Below are 18,877 nucleotides of genomic sequence, written 5' to 3'. Positions count from 1 at the left end.
AGTCAAAAATACAAACATAGGTGCCAATTAAAATCAGGTGCCGCTTTATTCGTAATGTGATAATGGCAATAAACAAGGCTTGAACGTGAACTATACTAATGTGGTGAGATAGCGCAGTGGTATGATCCGTGGCTACGGCACCAAAGTCTTGCGGGTTCGACTACGGCCAGAGCTCGGCCTCGGGCGATAGTCGAGAAAGATTCACATCAGCCATAGTGATTGTTTGTATTTGGGAATGGGTGAAATCAAATCACAGCGAATTTGATTCGATCGAACCGAGGATTTACTCATGATAATTATTCATTAGGATAGCCATTCGCTTGTGTGTAATACCCTCGTTAGTCGTTTCATCACTCGTCAACATCTGGTATATGTCGATTGTTACGAAAATACACTACAACACTCAAATTAGGCCTACATCAGCTCGTCGCGGGTACTGAAGAATAACAAAATTACCTGAAACATAATGCTTATTGCGTGAAATTGACGGCTCAAGATAAACTGAAGCGTGGAAAATCGTCGACAAGTATGCCATTGTACGAACGCTATATAGATAGCCTAATACAGATAACATATATTTGCATGCATACGCACTGTATACGCAACTACGCATGCGTAGGCCTATTACGATTCCTGAGCCGTTTAAAGTAGTGTTGGAGATAACCAGGGATATCTAGTTCTCGATATTCGCAGAGATTAGGTCGATATGGTCGTGATAATCAGCTTTGGTTGCTCAATCAAATCGCGCATGCTTTTGAAGACCATTCGCAGCAATCGCAATTGCGAAATACAGTGCTGCGATGCCTTCCACAATGTGGTTTGCCCTTATTTTGACATAATTTTTAGTCCAATGAATTTCGGAAAATTGCAAATGATATGGTGATTTGATACCAGGATATATTCCAATTGGAAATTCTTCAATCCATTTTGTGAAGTTCCCGGTCATGAAATGATTGAGGAGCTGATTACATTATAGTGTGGAAGAATTTTGAGCTCAGCGCAAAGTTACATATCACCAATCATTCGTTCTGAATTAACGATTGAATCAAATAGAAATGCTCTCACTTGAGTCGGGTTGACTTTTTCGTCGCTGCCCTTCCCCGTTCATATCTGCTAGAACGTTCCGTCAGTGCCGTGACAATAAAGCTTCTGACTGACAGCAGAAACCGACATGACATTACGAGTAGGACGATAATATTACTCCAGCTTCTTTCGTCGCATCATTAGCTGTAATAAATACAGAACAAATTTCGTTATATGATTTAGGCATGGTGAGCGGGACATCGGGGGGGAGCTGACACATTATTCATTGTCCAGGGATCGGTAACTCGAAATAGTTTGGTAACCACTGGACTAGGCGATGTAAGAGGAGGCATGCACATGCGCGCCGAATGAAAGGTAAAAGAAGATATTATAAAAAAAAAGCAAGCGACAGAAATAAGGTGACATGTCACGGAAGGCGAGATCGGTCATGTCGTGGTCTGGTAATCTTGAGGACGGAGTAGTGTTCATTCAGTAGAAATTGCTTGCATTTTGACTTGAATGTGCACAATGGACATTCTCGTCTATTTTGTATACTACAATTTTTCACATCATTATACATCATCTTTGGTTAAAACGCTTCACCACTTTCTGTATGGTGCTGGAAGCGTGCATGGACCCAGTTCCTTTCAAAAAAGCTATTTGCTTTGTTAGAAAGGTTTGCTCGAATGATGCAGTTTTTCACATCGCATTGTGTGTCTTGTATATCGCATTGTACATTGTGTGTGTGTCTTTGGCAGATGAAATATGAATCTGACGATTATTGATTATATTGATTGCCGTATTATGTGATAGTTAGTGAGTCTCTGCTGAGAGCTTGATCCGCAATATAAATTATTATTCAATGATTGACATTACCAAAATTTATAGAATGTGTCGTTGTCTAATGTGAAAAGTATAGCAGGCGCACGGGATCTATATCTTGATTTGATCTATTTATTGTATTCTGAAAACCAAATACACCCGATTGGGGTGTTGACTACAGTATAAGTTACAGTTGAAGTAATATCTTTTGCAAGTATAAAGTCGTTTTTTTCACTCTAGTAATGTAGCAGTAGTCTGACGCATGGTGTATAAACTGTGCGGTCTACCCTAGGCCGTTTAGGCGTGAGCTTAGATTCCCTTGCAAGTCCTCATCGAAATTACAGGGAAAGCGACAGAAAATTTTGATTTTACGAAATTATTATATCATTCGATTGTATCAATTGGTAGATTTGATGATGCTTAAACTGTCAGCTGTAGCTTCAGTTTTGCGGCGGAATGTGGCCTATAGGTTTTAGCCAGATATCGTGTACATTCACATATTGCTTAGGTTCGTGCTTACGTTCGCGTTCGCACATAGAGCCTTTCAAACTGGTTCGTGTCCACACGAACTAGAACCTTTCAGGAGGTCACACCAGCTCGAATTGTTACTTTATATTTCAGGCTATCATTACCTTTTTGGAGCCATATACCAACCCTAGCCATGCATATCGTAGAGACGTATACAGACTATAATAGCACTACGATTATAATCATATTCGTGGAACGCTGTCGTTGTGACAGGACTTTTCAATGTGCAGCTGGTTCAAACCCCAGAAAACAGCCAAACGTGGTATTAGTATTACTGAATGAATATGTTAAGAATATATGGAATTATAAACACTAACACTTTGATTGTCGCATGTCATTAACATTTTAACCCAATCGGCAGTGAAAATGTAACGTCTGTCTATAAAGCAGAATGATTTCTAGTGATAGTCGCAAAGCATATACTTTCGTATACTTTCGCTTCGCTTTTAGATTTAACTCTTGATTATCAGAACGGCAATTTCAGATCAATGGAAAGCTCATGCCTGGTTCACCATGACATCGTGAATTTGAGCTAGATCCAATTGCAATCCTACTAATACTAAATTTAACTTGGGAGTTTTCCATACAATTCCACCCGTTCGGAGATATATATAAGATATATGTATAAGTATTTCAACTACAGCTTGGCAATCTTTCTATCAAAGGCGTAAAGAGTTGTGCATCAAAACTGTTCAAGTATAGGTGTTTATGCACTCTATAAACAAAACCACTTGGTAGGTATTGCAAGTATCGGCAAAATCTACTTGAGTAAGCCTACTCCGAAAAATAGAAGTAAGTCGTTGCTGACATATTGCAATAAATTCCAGTAAATCAGGATCTCGACCTTGCGAAGTCACTAGTCAGCAATACAAAATTATTACAGCCATGGCCTCACCCCTAAAGCCTCCGAGTCGCCAATCAATCAGCAATATAAATTGCAAAAGGATAAGTTATTAATGGTAGAAACGCAATTGGTCAAATGCGATTTCCTTAAATATATAGAATAAATTTTGTGTTGTTGCCTTCCTTATGTTTTGTATTTCGCCATAGATAAGTGATGGGTTGCTTCTCAACATCAGAAAATGACGGTCGACATCTCCCTAGTTAGCTTTGGCGCCTTTCTCTGCGTAATTAAGTAAATAAGGAATTCGCGAAATGAGAGTAAATTACATTCATTCTTTCTGAATCCTTTTTATTGGTTGCCGTAGAAAATATATCCCCATGCAATATATATGGTATCCTGTTTTCTTTACATGCGCCTCCATACCTGCGCGGAAAAGTTCTAGGCGGGACAAGTTCACTCAACTACATGAACTACAATAGAGGAAGTCGTCACGATTACGACTCGTGGGAGAAGAACGGTGCCGAAAATTGGGGCTACGCCGATGTACTAAAATACTTTCAAAAGTTAGAGAGGATCAGGGGAGGAGATGCTCCAGAATCATTTGGAAAGGACGGTTTTTTGGCTTTGACTGCTAGAGGAAACATCATCGAAACTCCGTTCGCCTTGTTCATGAAAAATATATTCAGAGAACATGGTAGGACACAGAAACAGAATGTATAGTTTACGCTTTTCTATTCTCCTATTTCTTGCCGTCATCGTAGAAGTTCAATTTACAAGTCACTCCGAAGACGTCGAAGTTGCCGGTTTTTCTATCAAGACGGTGGATCGTGGTCTGCGCGAGACATCAGCGTCAGCGTATTTACGATCTGTCTTTCCCGAAAGGTACATTTTATCGTGACTAAATTCGCGATAGTAAATATCTTCCGAAATTTCAGTCAAGGTAGAACTTCGTTGACCTAATTCTATTCGTGTATAAACAATCGCACTTTCTTATCGCATTCTGTCATCGTAGGTAGGCTAACATGCGAAATACCTTCCTTTAATAGTAAAATGACGTGTACCAAGAGCGCTATTTGTAATTGCCAGAGGAAAGAAGCTTTTATATTTGCATTGTTTTGCGCATTGACAAACTTTTCTGCTCATTTAGGAGCTGACTCTGTTGCCCAGCCGCAACATAATATACATAAATCCGAATTAGTCAAAACACTGCATTTAGTTCATTTCGGTTGGTCGAAAAGTAGATTATATACGGTGCCGGCAAAAATTCTTTACATTGAGTCGGCAGAACAAAAACTTTACATCCAAAATCTGCATAGGCTAGTATAGCATATTGTTCCCGACAGAAGCATCACGCTGATACAATGCTTATAGTACAAGTTATAAGTAACTGCCTGGCTACCCATTACTGGAATCTCTGAAATCACAAAATTTGCTCATTTTCACAAAATTCCGACGGCTTTCATAATCCAATCAAAAATTAAAACGGTCCCAAAGAAGGTATAAATGGAAGAAAACATAATGCCTCGACTTTATTGTTAGATAAGGGAGGTTCTGTGATTATACTGTAGCAGTGTAGCGAGAGATTTTGGGGGTACCAAGAGAGTACCAAGGGGCACAGTTGCAACACGATATAGAAACTCAAGTTCCTGGAGTCGATGACGGGTTTCCTAGTTGAAACGAACAGAAGATCATAATTCTTGTTTTTTAATTAAAATGCGGTTATTGATGGATATTATACTACTTCACGCTTCAAAGGCTTTTCTTGTTTTTGACGAAGTCTTCTTTACTTCTTCAGTCTGACTTACTCTTTGTAATCATTTCATGTGGCAATATGGTTGCTGACACTTTGAAATGTAATAATGTTTGTATTAAGATCGAGATAACTCTGGCTACCGTAATCACGATCCCTATAGCTTCTCTAACAAAGTCAGCACATGATGTTTTTATTCCATTTGCATGCACCTTCTTTGGAACCATTCTAATTTATGATTGGAATCAGAAAGCCGTCGAAATTTCATGAAAATGAGCTATATTGTGCGATTTCAGAGACTTTACTATTCATGAAGCTGTAAAGCAGCAGAAGACACACAGAGCGATGGCATTGCAGCAAAGTGTTGCCAAACAGTAGTTTATAAACTACCAGAAGCGTTATGCTGATGCGATTCTTCTTTCGTGAACAATAAAGCTACGAGCTGATGCGGATTTTCGATGTAATGGTTTATTATTGCCGGCACGGTATACATATAACATAAAGATATTCAAGAATGTTTATCCCAGGCATCAATTTGTTTCCAACTCACACAAATCGTACGCAATAGCGAAATAATGGCTATATAATGGTATTTTAGTAGCCTAACGAATTTGTCATAGTTAGGGATGAAGGTTATATTTGGCTATGCCACAGTGGTTCCCAGCCTTTTCGTTGTCGCGGACCCCTTCGTGTAAATTATTGATTCGGTGGGCCTAGACCCACGTGCATTTGAAGAGAGAATTGAAAGTAAAAAGATCGCTTTTCGTTTTTATTTTCAAAATTCATCAATGTAACCACAGGACTAGTTTTCGCAACTCATACATCTTTGTGACGGCTTCCGGCACCTTCTTAATTACTCATAATTTAAGTAGTATGATATTGTAGGAGTTTTAAATTGCAACTTTTGTCTATTATTCATGCAGCTTTTTACTGCATCTTTCATCAAGTATTGCTCAAAATCTAAAGGAGTGGTTTAAACACATGCTATAAAACTAGTTTTATTATGGTTCTATTGTCTTTGATTTGCATACCAACCAGCTATGCGGTGGATTTAGCTGGACCTCGATGTTATCTATGAAATCCAACAACCCAGTCAACCACGACAATCCCGAGCTAAATTAGAAGTGGAAGTATGACCCGACTCTTCGTCAAGCCCACTCAAGCTGAAGCAGTTTTTGTCTGGTCTTTCGAGGTAATGTCTTGTTGAAACGTCAAATAGATGCAGCCTACAATATGGGTGACAACATCAACATCACAATCTTTAATCAATTCCACATCCTCAAATATCTTGCTGTGTGTTTGAGGCTTGTATTGGCTGATACATAACTTCTGAAAATCTGATTACATGCAGATCTATGTTGTTGCAACACGACAAAATTATATTAGCGATACTGGTGGTAAAGCTCAAGAAAATGATGCCACTGAATTTCGCAATGAACATGACGTTCTGTGACGTAAATCTCAACATCACACCACATTGAAGCGGTTTAGTAGTCACTATAATATTAAAATCCATCGGCAATGGTGAATTAGAGTACCGGCATTGGATGACATTATAATGTTACCAAGCCATTATGGAATTTGGAAACGGCCAAATGACAACGAATATGGAGTTGAAACACAGCCGATGCTCGAAAAAGCCAGATATGGGTTGTGAAAAAACGCGAGAATTATCAGGTTATTGAATATTTTGTCGCTCTTTTGACACTTGTTGTTTTGCCAATCTTTACCGCACCAGGAATGATAGCGCACAACAATGAAGACCAACAACCACTATCTAACATACTCACACACTGATTTTTTTTTATTCACAGAAAAAATAGACTTCACGTTCTAACGAGGCGCTGGCTACGAAAATTTTGATAAATAGCAAGGGAAAGGCTTACGGCGTTCAATACCGGAGGAACGGGAAAGAATATATCGCACAAGCTAAAAGAGAAATTATATTAAGCGGTGGAGTCTTCGGGACTCCACATCTACTTATGCTGTCTGGTATCGGCCCCAAGGAGCAATTGAATAAGTTCAATGTACAATGTGAAGTATGAGCGCAACGTTTATATTCTATTGATTCTTATTCAATAATTCAGATCCCTGTTGTAAGTGATTTACCGGGTGTCGGTTCGAATCTGCAAGATCAATTGTTCGTCTACACCACTCTGACTACCAATGCCTCATTTCCAGCGGTTAGTTTCCTTTATACCAGTGGTTCTCAAACTTTTTCCGACACGCCCCCCTTGATGATAGTAAAAAATTTCTCCTTGATCGTCATATCAAAAAATATTAAAAAGAGCCACTATAGAATGTTCGCAATCCAAACGCATAGTTTGTTGGCATGGTAGGTTTTGACTGTTGAGAGGAATTTTCAAATATGAAATTCGGACTATACATGGAGTAACAAATATAAATTTGGGGTAAATCGTGCCGAACGCGAAGAAAATTTCAGTTGTGTGTTATTTGTCAAAAATAATCATGTACAAGGGTAGGTCGTAAAATATAGATATGTTAGCCATTTGGGTGTCTAAACCCTGCTATAAAACCACTTGAGCTTAGCTCAAAAGTAAATTAAAAGCCAATGGCATGGGTCGCGTGTCATTAAAACTTGGCACTTTTTAACAAGGAAAACAATTTTCTGCACGGGTCGCAGATGTTCGGAAAGAGAATAATTCAATTGTGTACTTCAGGGCTGCAATTAAATGCGCTTCCTAAGAGTGTCCGCTCTACACACTCTGTGCAGATGCTTGGAAGACATGCCATTACAGTACAAGCTGACTGCTAAACTCATTCAACAGTTAATCTTAATTATTACACGTCTTTTGATCTGTGCTAGGTCCGGCATCAGTCAAAATCTAGCACCGGTTTATGGATGGTAGGCTACGTGTATGGCACAATTATGATATTCAAAATATAATTTATTTATGATAATTGCCACACAAATTCAACTCATTGATAGTTCTAGAAACATCATTTCTCTTAGTCAGCTTCGCGCCCCTTCAGATGATTTCACGCCCATCAAGCGGGGCGCGCGCCCCCTCGTTTGAGAGCCACTGCCTTGCAATAGTAGGCCCGTTGTAATCAGCTTATTGGCTAATGTGGCCCTCGTCGAAAATAATTTGGTATTCTTGTGTTTTCTTTGAATACACCAAACAACTAAGGTATAATTGCACTGATAGGCATACAAATGTAACTCAGATTAGGTTCTGTCGTTGTCGTCGTCATTTCCAATTATATAGGCCTACATGCAGGGCCGTAACAGCACTTCGTCAGCCCCCCCCCCCCCCCCCCAAAAAAAAAAAACTTTGGTCTTGGGCCCCCCATAGGGTTATAGACCGAACTTCTGAAAAAATTGCATACATTTTCAAAAAATACTCTATGATTTATGCTAATTCACGAAATAATTTTGGGGCCCCTTCGAGCTCGCCCCCCCCCCAATTGGGGGGTTTGGGGTGCGGCAGTTTCGGTGCTGCCTACATGTAAAACATCGTCCTCGCCAGCAACTATTCAACTAATAGATTCTGTAATCTAACCTCTTCATGCGCTGTGCTGTAGTAATACCAGATTAAAGTTTAATAAATATACCTATATTTTCTCATTTGTCTTGAGCAGGAAGGTTGTTACACGGACTGAATGTGCGCTTACGATTTTCACTGTGAATAATATTTCAGTTACATGCAAACATTTGCAGTTGAGTTTTTAACATTTAACTCATATAACTTCTAGGACGACAGCAACCAGGAAACAGACTACCTCGTGAATGCGAAAGGGGACATAGCATCTGATACTGTTGTATTTTGGGCGAGAAATAATAGTGTGTACGACATACCCGAGATCGACAGGTTAATTTTATTACTTTATCTTCTCCCTCATTGCATTGTAATTTTCACTTCAGAATAACTGATTGATTGACATTTTGTACAAGCGTGACACATTGGTCGCACACCGATTACAACAGCCTTCAGGCTATTTAATGATGTGCAACTCGGGCGATAATAATCACCTATATAGCTAAATTTCTTGTTACGTAGGTGATCACGTGAATGTCATTTCACGGTTGTATGTGACGTCAAGAAGTATCACATCGCAGTCTCAGGCCACCATTGAACTGGTATAGTAAAGCATACATATTCAGAGGTGGTCAAAGTAGCCAAGAAAGCTACTCAAGTAGAAGTAGAAGTAGCGACGAAACAATCTACTCAAGTACAAGTAGAAGTACTTCTTTCATAATCAACTCAAAACTACTTGAAGTAGAAGTAGAATTGACTAACTTTAAAAGTACTCAAGTAAGTAAGTAGTTGTGAAAACGATTCTGATTGGATGGATTATAAAAAGGTACAAATTGAGCTATGTGATGGGTGACGAGTTTGATTCATATTGATGCATACTCGTAGGTATCCAATTTTCGATAGCATAAGCATTCGTCCGCATCATGGGATGAAAATGATAGTATTGATAAGGAAACGCGATACTAATCCTCTGTTTTCTGGAACATCACTATTAGAAAATAGCATGATATAGCGCCATTCCCCATATTATAAGGCCCGTAGTTTAGTCGAAGAGCAATAAGGAGAAGTTGTATAGGATACGGTGTAAACACTTTGCGCTAATAGTAAACGTTAATAAAAAATATGGTGGACCGTAAAAATGCCATATGGTGTAGCACATTGCACATTGCACATCATGCACTCACGGTATGCATATGCGCATATCGTGTGAATGTGTATCATGAGTCGGTGTATATGCCGCAAAAAAACATCAAGTACAAAAATAAACTACGTCCTTACCTGTCCTATCCACTGCGCGCGAAGCGCGACGAAAATTCTGTGCTTTACTGAACTTTTATGAAAATTAAATGTTAATACTCCGTGAAAACAGCTCCGAAATTCCTCAGGCTATCTTCCTGATTGGAAGATTGAACTACTTCTACTTGACAAACTGAAAATAGTGAAAAGTAAGTAAGTAGATCACCAAATATTAAGAAGTAGAAGTAGCGAAATTCAGATCTACTTGAGTAAGTACCAGAAGTAGAGGAAAACTACTTGAGTACTTCGAAAAAGTAGAAGTACTTCGTTACTGACCACCTCTGTACCTATTATACAACAGCATTATAGTAATAGAAGATCATCCTTCCGCACTGCATCTTTGAACAAACGAGTATTTCGAATCCATTGTGGATGAATTACGAAACTAATTTGAAAAAGTAGATTACAGATCTGATTTGATCCTTAACTGCCGCCATTGCGCCGCCTCTATTCCTCTCAAATGACCTACGTAACAACATTCAAGTCGAATTTCGCTATGTCCTGTCGGCTGACTAATTTCTCTAATAAATAATAGTGTTACGTCGATCTCAAAGTAATCGAAATCGGGACATAGTGGCGTGCAAACAACACAATCTACAGTAAGGCAACTGGACTAATGCGCCGCAATCCAGAATTAAGTCTAAAGCTTCGTCATGCCATATGGGAGCTTCCATCTTAACTGCTTCAATATATTTACACTGATATTTCCAGACAGGAGTTCTATCCAAGAATAGTCGAGTACGCCGCCTGGGCCTCTCGTCCCGATAATGTAAGTTGAATTCGAAGCTGATTATATGTCAGCTCGACGAGCTTCTAGAGCGTGATCAAAGCTGAATGAAAATTCTACAATTACACTCGATCAGCATATTGGTCTTCAGACTGTAGAGTTGACTATCATGACGATCCTCTCACACCCGAAGTCTAGAGGAAAGCTGGAGCTGAAATCGAAGGATCCAACGGTCCATCTATCAATCGACCCGAATTACTATTCTAATGAAGAAGACATTAAACTGCACATCGATGGTTAGCATTTCGATTTCTTAATACGTTTTGTATTTACATTCGTTTTTCTGTGATGCAGTCATATTAGGTGTAATGTACGGTTTATGCTCGCCGCTCGAATTAGCACGAAAATATGTATGTTGTGTGAAATGAGTTGAGTTGAGTTGGCGCTGATGTCCGACGCCACGAAGCCTGCATTGGAGAGGAGCCCGGGTCTGTGTGTGTGTGTGTGTGTTTGTGTGTGTGTGTGTGTGTGTGTGTGTGTGTGTGTATGTGTGTGTGTCTGTGTGTGTGTGTGTGTGTGTATGTGTGTGTGTGTGTGTGTGTGTGTGTGTGTGATCGCTAGTCATCTACTAACATCGCAAAAACCAGTTGCGAGATTATCGCAGAGGAGAATTGAAAACTACGGAGTCCCGACATCTTAGAAATTCTCCGTCGTTTTAATTGAGCTACCGATTAGGGATGGGCAATATCGAGTGCCTAGGTGATTCAATTGCGAATCGAGTGCCAGATTCGAAGTCGAGTAGAGCGTTCCTCCCCCGGTCGTAACAAAGTCATATCAGTATGAATGAATGACTTGGAAAGTTCGGATATGTAGGGGAGATGTGGTACCGACCGATGAATCAAAAATTACAAAATGATCTCTGTCCCCCAAATGTTCAGTCGATAACAGCAGATCTTTTGCTGGCTCAACACTTTGATCCAAGCTCTATAGTCTATACCTACCGCGGATGTATTCATGAATATCCACATTTTCAAGAGACAGTTACGAACGTTCAAAAATTTGTTGTTCGAACGAATCATCGGTCCCAACCGGGTGGATCCAAATTCCAAAGGCACACCACCTTGCTGTGTACTATAATCTAACCTACAGCAAGTCAAAGAACAATGTTTTGTCGCCACCTTAGAATAGATATTGACCCGTATGTTGGCAGAAAATGACGTTTCGATTTAGGCTCAAACTTACACTTTGAAGGATACATACATAATGACCGTATAAATTTTGACATTTTGACTTCCAACAACCTCGTTATGGCGATAAAATACCACATGTCGTTTTGAAATACAGCCTCTCTGCATGTAGTCGTGCTTCTGTTGTAGCATGATTAGTTATAGTCTAACCTTTGTAGGGTTACCATATTTTGTAATCGGGAAAGAAGGACACTTAAAAAAATTGAAACTTAGAATACCGGAGGAATATCTACAAAAAATCGTAAATATTTCCCAGTTCGTGGTCGGTTGACTAAAAATAGGTCATCTCTCCGGCTCAGCTTCCGAAATAGCCCCGGGGCGTTAGTTCAGTGCTGATTTACTGTATCTCAGTCGGATTTTTCCCTATATTTAACCAAATTATCCAAAAAGAGGACAAAATCTCAAAAAGCATGACACTTAGGCGTCCTTGAAGGACATTTTCAAGAACCTAAAAGAGGAGGACAAATCCTCCTAAAGAAGGACGTATGGTAACCCTAAACTCTTTTGTTTTGATTTGGCTATGTTATCACCAACCCAACGCTATAAATTTTGTAATTGAAATGAAAAAAGTTCTCTCAAGGACGATATTGAATTAACAAAATATGTTTCGTCATATATAGCCTGATACAGCGCCTACACTTCAGATTAAAAATGATTGCTGGTTTGTTCGTGTTGAGGGTTGCAAAGAAAAAAATTATACGTCGATAGAAATATATTTTATACCCCCAAAACAGAAAACATCCGTCACAGACCCATAACTCGCGTAGGTTATTTAAAGGTATTTGTATGTGTGGTAAGATTCTGCCAGCACGCGGTAGTCAACGAATTCACGGAGTGTAATCATGGGATCAACATAGAGAATTTTTCAAGTATTTTCAGTCTGAGTGTCTCACCGGTCTCACCACATCTCCCCTGCCTTTGTACCCTTTCGACCGGGAGTAAGCAACTGCCACACAAAAGAGAAGTTGGCAGTTTTTGATCACAAACATTTTGTAGCGCCTTCAGACACTGGTGCTGGTCTTTCAGACTTCACACTGAATTGTTGAACGACCGAACAGGCGCGCTGTACAGAAAGTAGCAATATGTAACATGTTTAGACTGCTGACAGAAATCAGGCTGTTGTTATACGACCAAGCGATGTTGGGAATAATGTATCGAAACTATGTTCTCATTGATGAAATTACTCTGAGTGACAAGGAACGTGTAACTTGGGTTGATTACTAGAATCGCTATACCCAGCCATAGATACGATCCGAATGATATCTGAAATAAATATAGCTTAATTTCAGAATCCATAGTTCTATTGGACGTGAAACCTCATGCATCCGCGCATATTTAACGAATCTATTATCATCCATTACACATATGTTTGTAAATTTGTAAAATTACGAGATTTGCTTTGTGATGATAACTAGTGGTCTTTCAGTTTCGGATATCCTGCAGACAGAGGTGGTTGGTAGTGACATAATTCTACGACTTTGGCATAGTTTTTTCATATAAACTGAGGGGGAAATAACCATTTTGCAACGGTAATTGAATTTATTTCCGAAAATCACATCCAATATTTGTAATTTTATTAAACATTTTATATCAGTGGCGAAGATGTGCCCTGTAATTCCAAACGTTTTCACATCATCTCAACTGTTAGAAGTAGGGTTGCATCTAAAACAAAAATCAATTTAAACCAACATGTTTAATACAAGGCCCTTGTTTAAAACATGTTTTGGATGTTGTTTTTAAAAGACTTGACGTCAGGTATATTCAATTGTGACGCCATAGTGGATTTACATGAACAATTGAGAATATCGGATAAATATATAGCTCCTTTGACGAAGCATCTATGTACTATAGCTGTTGAACCGACTAAATTGAGGGTTCCAACCCTTCCATATCGTATACTTCGATAGGCTATATCGGTTGGTAATTGTTGATTGGCTCATACAACATGTTTTTTGGAAACTATTTCCACAATTATAGTATAATTCAGGGGCGGGCAACTTCTCCAGTCGGCGGACCGGATATAGGAAAATTAGGTACTTGGCGGGCCGGATTACTGAATCGCCCATTTATCCACATATACAAGGTGTAAATCCTATTTAATGAATGTATTTTAACGACATGTGTCACTTCAAAGCTATTTCTCGGCGATAATGACGAAGGCAATGTGGATTGAGAACAACATTGTCATACAGGCTCCGCCACGGTGGAAACTCTTATTAAGATTTCAAGGCGTTCGATAAGCCCTGTACCCACAATTTACCAAGATATCAATTCATTAGGGTTGAGTAGGTGACGAGATAGCGTCGTTGTTAAACTGTGTGACCTAATTTATCTCGATATTGAATTCGTGCGGACCGCAGCTTCTATGACATTTGGAAAGTGGCCCGCGACTCGTTTTGAGTTGGCAACCCCTGGCATAAGCGGTGTCTTACAAAAGCCTAGAAGTGTGCCATGCTACAAGTTGGCGGCTGCGGAATCAAAAATAAGAAATATCGGCCTGGTGTAAAAGACCATTGTAGTCGACAAACAACGTGATTACCACAAACGATATTAGGGTTGACTACATCGTAAATGCCGATAATGCAAGTCTTTCCGCTTCGAAGAACTTACGCGTAGGCTCTATCCTCGCACGCTGCGAAGTGCGCAGTCACTAAACTTTGACGTATAGCAAGCAAGTATCGGGGATCTCGGCACACTGTAGCCGCGGGTCACATTATCATATAAGACAGAAAACCGTCCGGGCGAAATCTCTTCGCTGGCCGGATCCTGCCCGCGGGTCGTATGTTTTTTTTTCTTTCAAAAAGGCCTTTGTGTGAAACACTGTTTAAAACATGTTTCAAACATAGTGCTTTGAACAACCATTCGTTTTAGATGTAACCATATAGTTACAATTATACATACGACTCCATGGTCAAATTTACCTTATTAACTAGGCATACTTGATAAATTTCCATACCTTCATTTTCTACTTCCCCGTGAAGAAGTTTTGACATATCTTGAAGATCGTTACTTTTACGTGATACTCGAGTACCAACGATGCCTACTTTACCCGCGGCTGCAGATGTACACAGCGATCGTTCATGTTTGTAATATACGTCCTTTGGAAATCCAACTAATCTTGGTAGTTTAACATTGCCATTATGTCTTCTTGTATAGATCTGAGAACTATTATCGCTGCGTCGTAAGGTATAGCGGTCCTTCTCTGGCGCAGGCCTGCGGCACTGCCAGGATGGGTAACTCTGTGGACAAGTTTGCTGTTGTTGATTCGAAGCTTCGGTACGTTCCCTGCAATATGTTGATTCTTCTGTGACATTGAGAAGAGAACATTCTATGCAGAGTCTACGGAGTTGAAAACTTGCGAGTCGCGGATGCGTCAATCATGCCACATGTTACGACTACGAGCATCCAAGGTCCCTGTTATATGATTGGGGGAAAAGCTTCCGATGAGATCCGACGGAAATGGCGGAATTAATCAATATAAGCCGACCTAATGCGGCTATTATTTATAGTTTGAAAATATACGATCACCGACTATACGTAATAACGAATACAATCATCCTTCGAATGTTATAATATTGAAACTCTTCATTGCTGAAATGGTCTCGGGAAGATTGCTGAGTATTTAGCCAATATCTCTATCAAATGGAACCATACCAGTATGTTGAGTCACAAATTGTTTGATTTTTCCGTCTGCCGAACTACATAGAACTTTTCGGGTGGATCACTTGATAAGCTCGGGGATTAGACAAGTCACCCTCGTGCTGTTTCCACGCCTCGAAAGCGAACTATATTCTTTATACGGAACCAGTTAGTAGCACACGTAAACGTCACTAGTCAAATTCGATAATTTCATATATATAACATCGCATTGCGTGTCTTGTATATCGCATTGTACATTCTGTGTGTGTCTTGGGCAGATGAAAATAAAATCTGTCGATTGATTGATTGAATAATATAGGTTGCTCGGTTTGGAATGCATTCATGTTAAAGTTAATAACTGGCTGCAGTATACTAAATTTAATGTGAACGAGCAAAGATCTCTACCACATTCTCAGTTGATTTACATAAACGAAAATGATATATATAGAATGCATCGGCGTCTTATGCAAAACATCTATCAGGCGTACGGTATCTATCTTGATTTGATGCCCTCATTGTATCAAAAAAACAAATCCGTCCGATTGGGGTGTTTGGCTGGCTAGTATATAACTGGTATTGGAAATAATATCTGGCGCAAGTATAGAAACCGGTGTTTCACTCTTTAGAATACATCTGGCCGGTCTGGCCGAGTCCTTGTTGAAATTGTTGGCAAAGCGATGGAAGATATTAAGTTGGTGGAATTATTATAATTTCATTGTTCCAGTTGATAGGTGACGTTTAGAAGGTCAGCATGTACTTAAGCATTGTGGCATAATATGGCCTGAGTCGTTGCTATAGTTATCATGTACAATATACATTAATATACTACTTTATAGCAATATGGCGTCACGTGACGTCAAAGGTTCACGTTCGCGTTCACCAGAACCAGAACCTCTCAGAGGTGCGCACCATCCCCAGTGACAGATGGATTTATGGCCGAAGATGAATTTATGGCTTACTACCCAGCAAACACCCGATCTCCCACGGACTTACGGGTACGTCCACAATTGTGCCCAATCGTCCCACGTCCCACTTTTAGAGACTGAGGACTTGCTCAGTAAGTCACAAATTGACGTCCAATTATGTAACTCCAAGTGACCCCCGGAGGAAGTAACTTTTAGAGTGCTCCTATGCCAGTTACCAATGACCATCCCAGTGGATGCCATAATAGTGTGATGCCTGGATGCCACCAATAGGGCTGGGCACAATGATTCGAGTACTCGAATCTGAATCGAGTATTAATTTTAATGATTCGAGTCGAGTAGTAAAAGACGATTTTTTCGAGTACTGAAATTATACGCTCCTCACCACTGAAAGCTGATTTATCAACGATGAGTTTATCAACGATCAACGAGTTTATGCTAATTGCACTGTTGAAGCCTTGAAACCTTGATTGGCGGTATCGCAGCATACGAAACATGAAGTACAAAGCTACGAACGTTACTGGAAATAGCACATTTCCGAAGTCATGATCATCCCACAATATTGTCACCAAGTGCAATGAAATCGGTATGCTGGAAGTATCCTTAATATGATGGATAACAGGCATTATATTCTTGTGGTCGCTTAAAAGGTACATATTTGAACTTTGACAGATAATATTCTTCTATGACGTCATAATGAGTGATACTCGATTACTCGACTCGACTCCAAGCATTTTACGTGATTCAGAATCGAATCACTCAGGTACTCGATTTTGCCCAGCCCTAGCCACCAACACAGTAGTTGATTTGGATGTCCTTACTGGAAAATCGTTTCAATGAACTCAAATGTGCATTATTCTGCAGTCAATGGTAAATAAGTTGTGTTGAATACACTCATGATACAAGTGAAATCTAGTGGAGTGAAGCCGTGGATGTTGATATGGTGATGACTTTCCCATCGCGTGGAATTTCACAAGCCCGGCTATCGATCATTGTGGTCGCACAGTGCTAAAGAGGCTCGATTTAATGTGCGATACAGAGACACAGTTGCTTATTTTATTGTGACATTACTGAGTGGAAAATGCCCACATCAGGGGCAAATACTCGAAATGCATGTGAAATCTTCCGACATCAGAACTTGATAATCGTCATGATGGGATTGTCATGACTATTCCAATCACGGAACAACGCAGTAAGCAATCCTTTCGGCTATTTCGATAATGGAGTCGAACACGCCTGTTGCTACAAATTCATCCAACCATAAAACCAGAAGCCTGCCTTCTTCTATTTGGCGAGCATCGCGCATGCGCGTGTAATTCAATTTGATCAGCGTATGTAGCAATGGCGGAGGGACGAATTATCACAGTAATGATTTAGTTCTTAATTGGAAACGTTAACAGCGTGGATTGTGAGATGTCTCTATCATGAGTACCGGAAGGGCAGGAAGCTTGGTATTTGAGTGCTATATTTAATAAACAGCAACAGTCTCGACTCTCGATCATCATGAACTGCTGATGCGATAGTGAATTCGACTATATGATTATAGTGATTAGTGACACGGCTGTAATATCAGCTATACAGACGAAATTGATCGACCCGCTGCTAATCGGTAACTCATGCAAGTCGATGGTAGTACATTTGATACTATATGATAATGTATTGATCATAGAAGTCTGATTTATTGTGCTCTGTTGCATAATGTCTCACAAGCAATAACTTGACATTTCATGTGCATCCTGTGACAAGTTTTACAAGGATTTCTTAGGACTGCAGGACCCAATCAGCAAACCAGATGCCGCATAAAGTAATGTACCGGTATTATATTATAACATATCGGTATATACTGAATTTTGAAATGTTATGTAGGCTAATATAGAAATGTGGAATGTTCCTTTATGGAATGTGAGATTGCTGAATTTGTGGATGCATGAAGATTGTAGCATCACATTAACATCCATTTTCGTATTTTTGTGTCCACAACAGTATATAACCATCTATAATAGCGTTAATAAAATAATTGAGGCTTTCAGTGAACATGAACATGTAAGAATTTATGGCAATATTGGTTTGTATTTAGGGTATTTTAGGAGCAACATTATAATAGTTTGGTAGCCCATCTTTAACCTCGCTCTAATCAAAGGATACTCCAACACTAAACCAATTATAAACTCTATAAACTTAACATGTTCATGGTCTGGTGCAGACGGGTTGTTGGCAATGTTACCGCAATATTGGCACGGCCTCCGTGCATACTTTTATAGTTTGATTATAACTTTCGATATTAGTATATATACACGGAAACATTGCCTACATTGCAGCAGTATTAAAAAAGTAGGGTATGGATGGGCCCTAAGGAAGGCTGATTGCTCGATGGTCATCTTGCCGTCGATAAGAAAACACAACCTTGTTATCAATGGTTTCTTACTATATATGGATGGGACATATCTGTTTTTGTGTATACAAAGTTACTTCATTTCTACCAGGAGATTATAGATATTGAACAGGCAATGTTATGTAGTTCTAAACTTCAGAGGAAGGCGCCGCAGTGGTGCATTGTTCATGGATCAAGATGTTGAAT

At 39.6% G+C, this 18,877-nt stretch overlaps 1 protein-coding gene across 1 annotated transcript; it reads left to right on the top strand.

Annotated features, from left to right (window-relative positions):
• Nucleotides 1-3,553: 3,553 nt before the first annotated feature.
• LOC145456032 (oxygen-dependent choline dehydrogenase-like) lies at nucleotides 3,554-15,310 on the top strand (the record flags this gene model as incomplete). The annotated part of the gene is given in 11 exon segments (XM_080334063.1): nucleotides 3,554-3,911; nucleotides 3,979-4,099; nucleotides 6,782-6,806; nucleotides 6,809-6,994; nucleotides 7,055-7,150; nucleotides 8,685-8,800; nucleotides 10,475-10,532; nucleotides 10,642-10,786; nucleotides 10,845-10,860; nucleotides 14,894-15,013; nucleotides 15,074-15,310. Coding segments are annotated over 11 exon segments (1,377 nt in total), but the record flags the coding sequence as incomplete, so codon positions are not given.
• Nucleotides 15,311-18,877: the final 3,567 nt, after the last annotated feature.

Source organism: Botryllus schlosseri, chromosome 14, assembly GCF_051294905.1.
Source record: "Botryllus schlosseri isolate E-star chromosome 14, Bs_hap1, whole genome shotgun sequence".
Taxonomy (NCBI): domain Eukaryota; kingdom Metazoa; phylum Chordata; class Ascidiacea; order Stolidobranchia; family Styelidae; genus Botryllus; species Botryllus schlosseri.
Note: the sequence above shows the minus strand (reverse complement) of the source record. Positions and strands in the feature narration are given on the sequence as shown.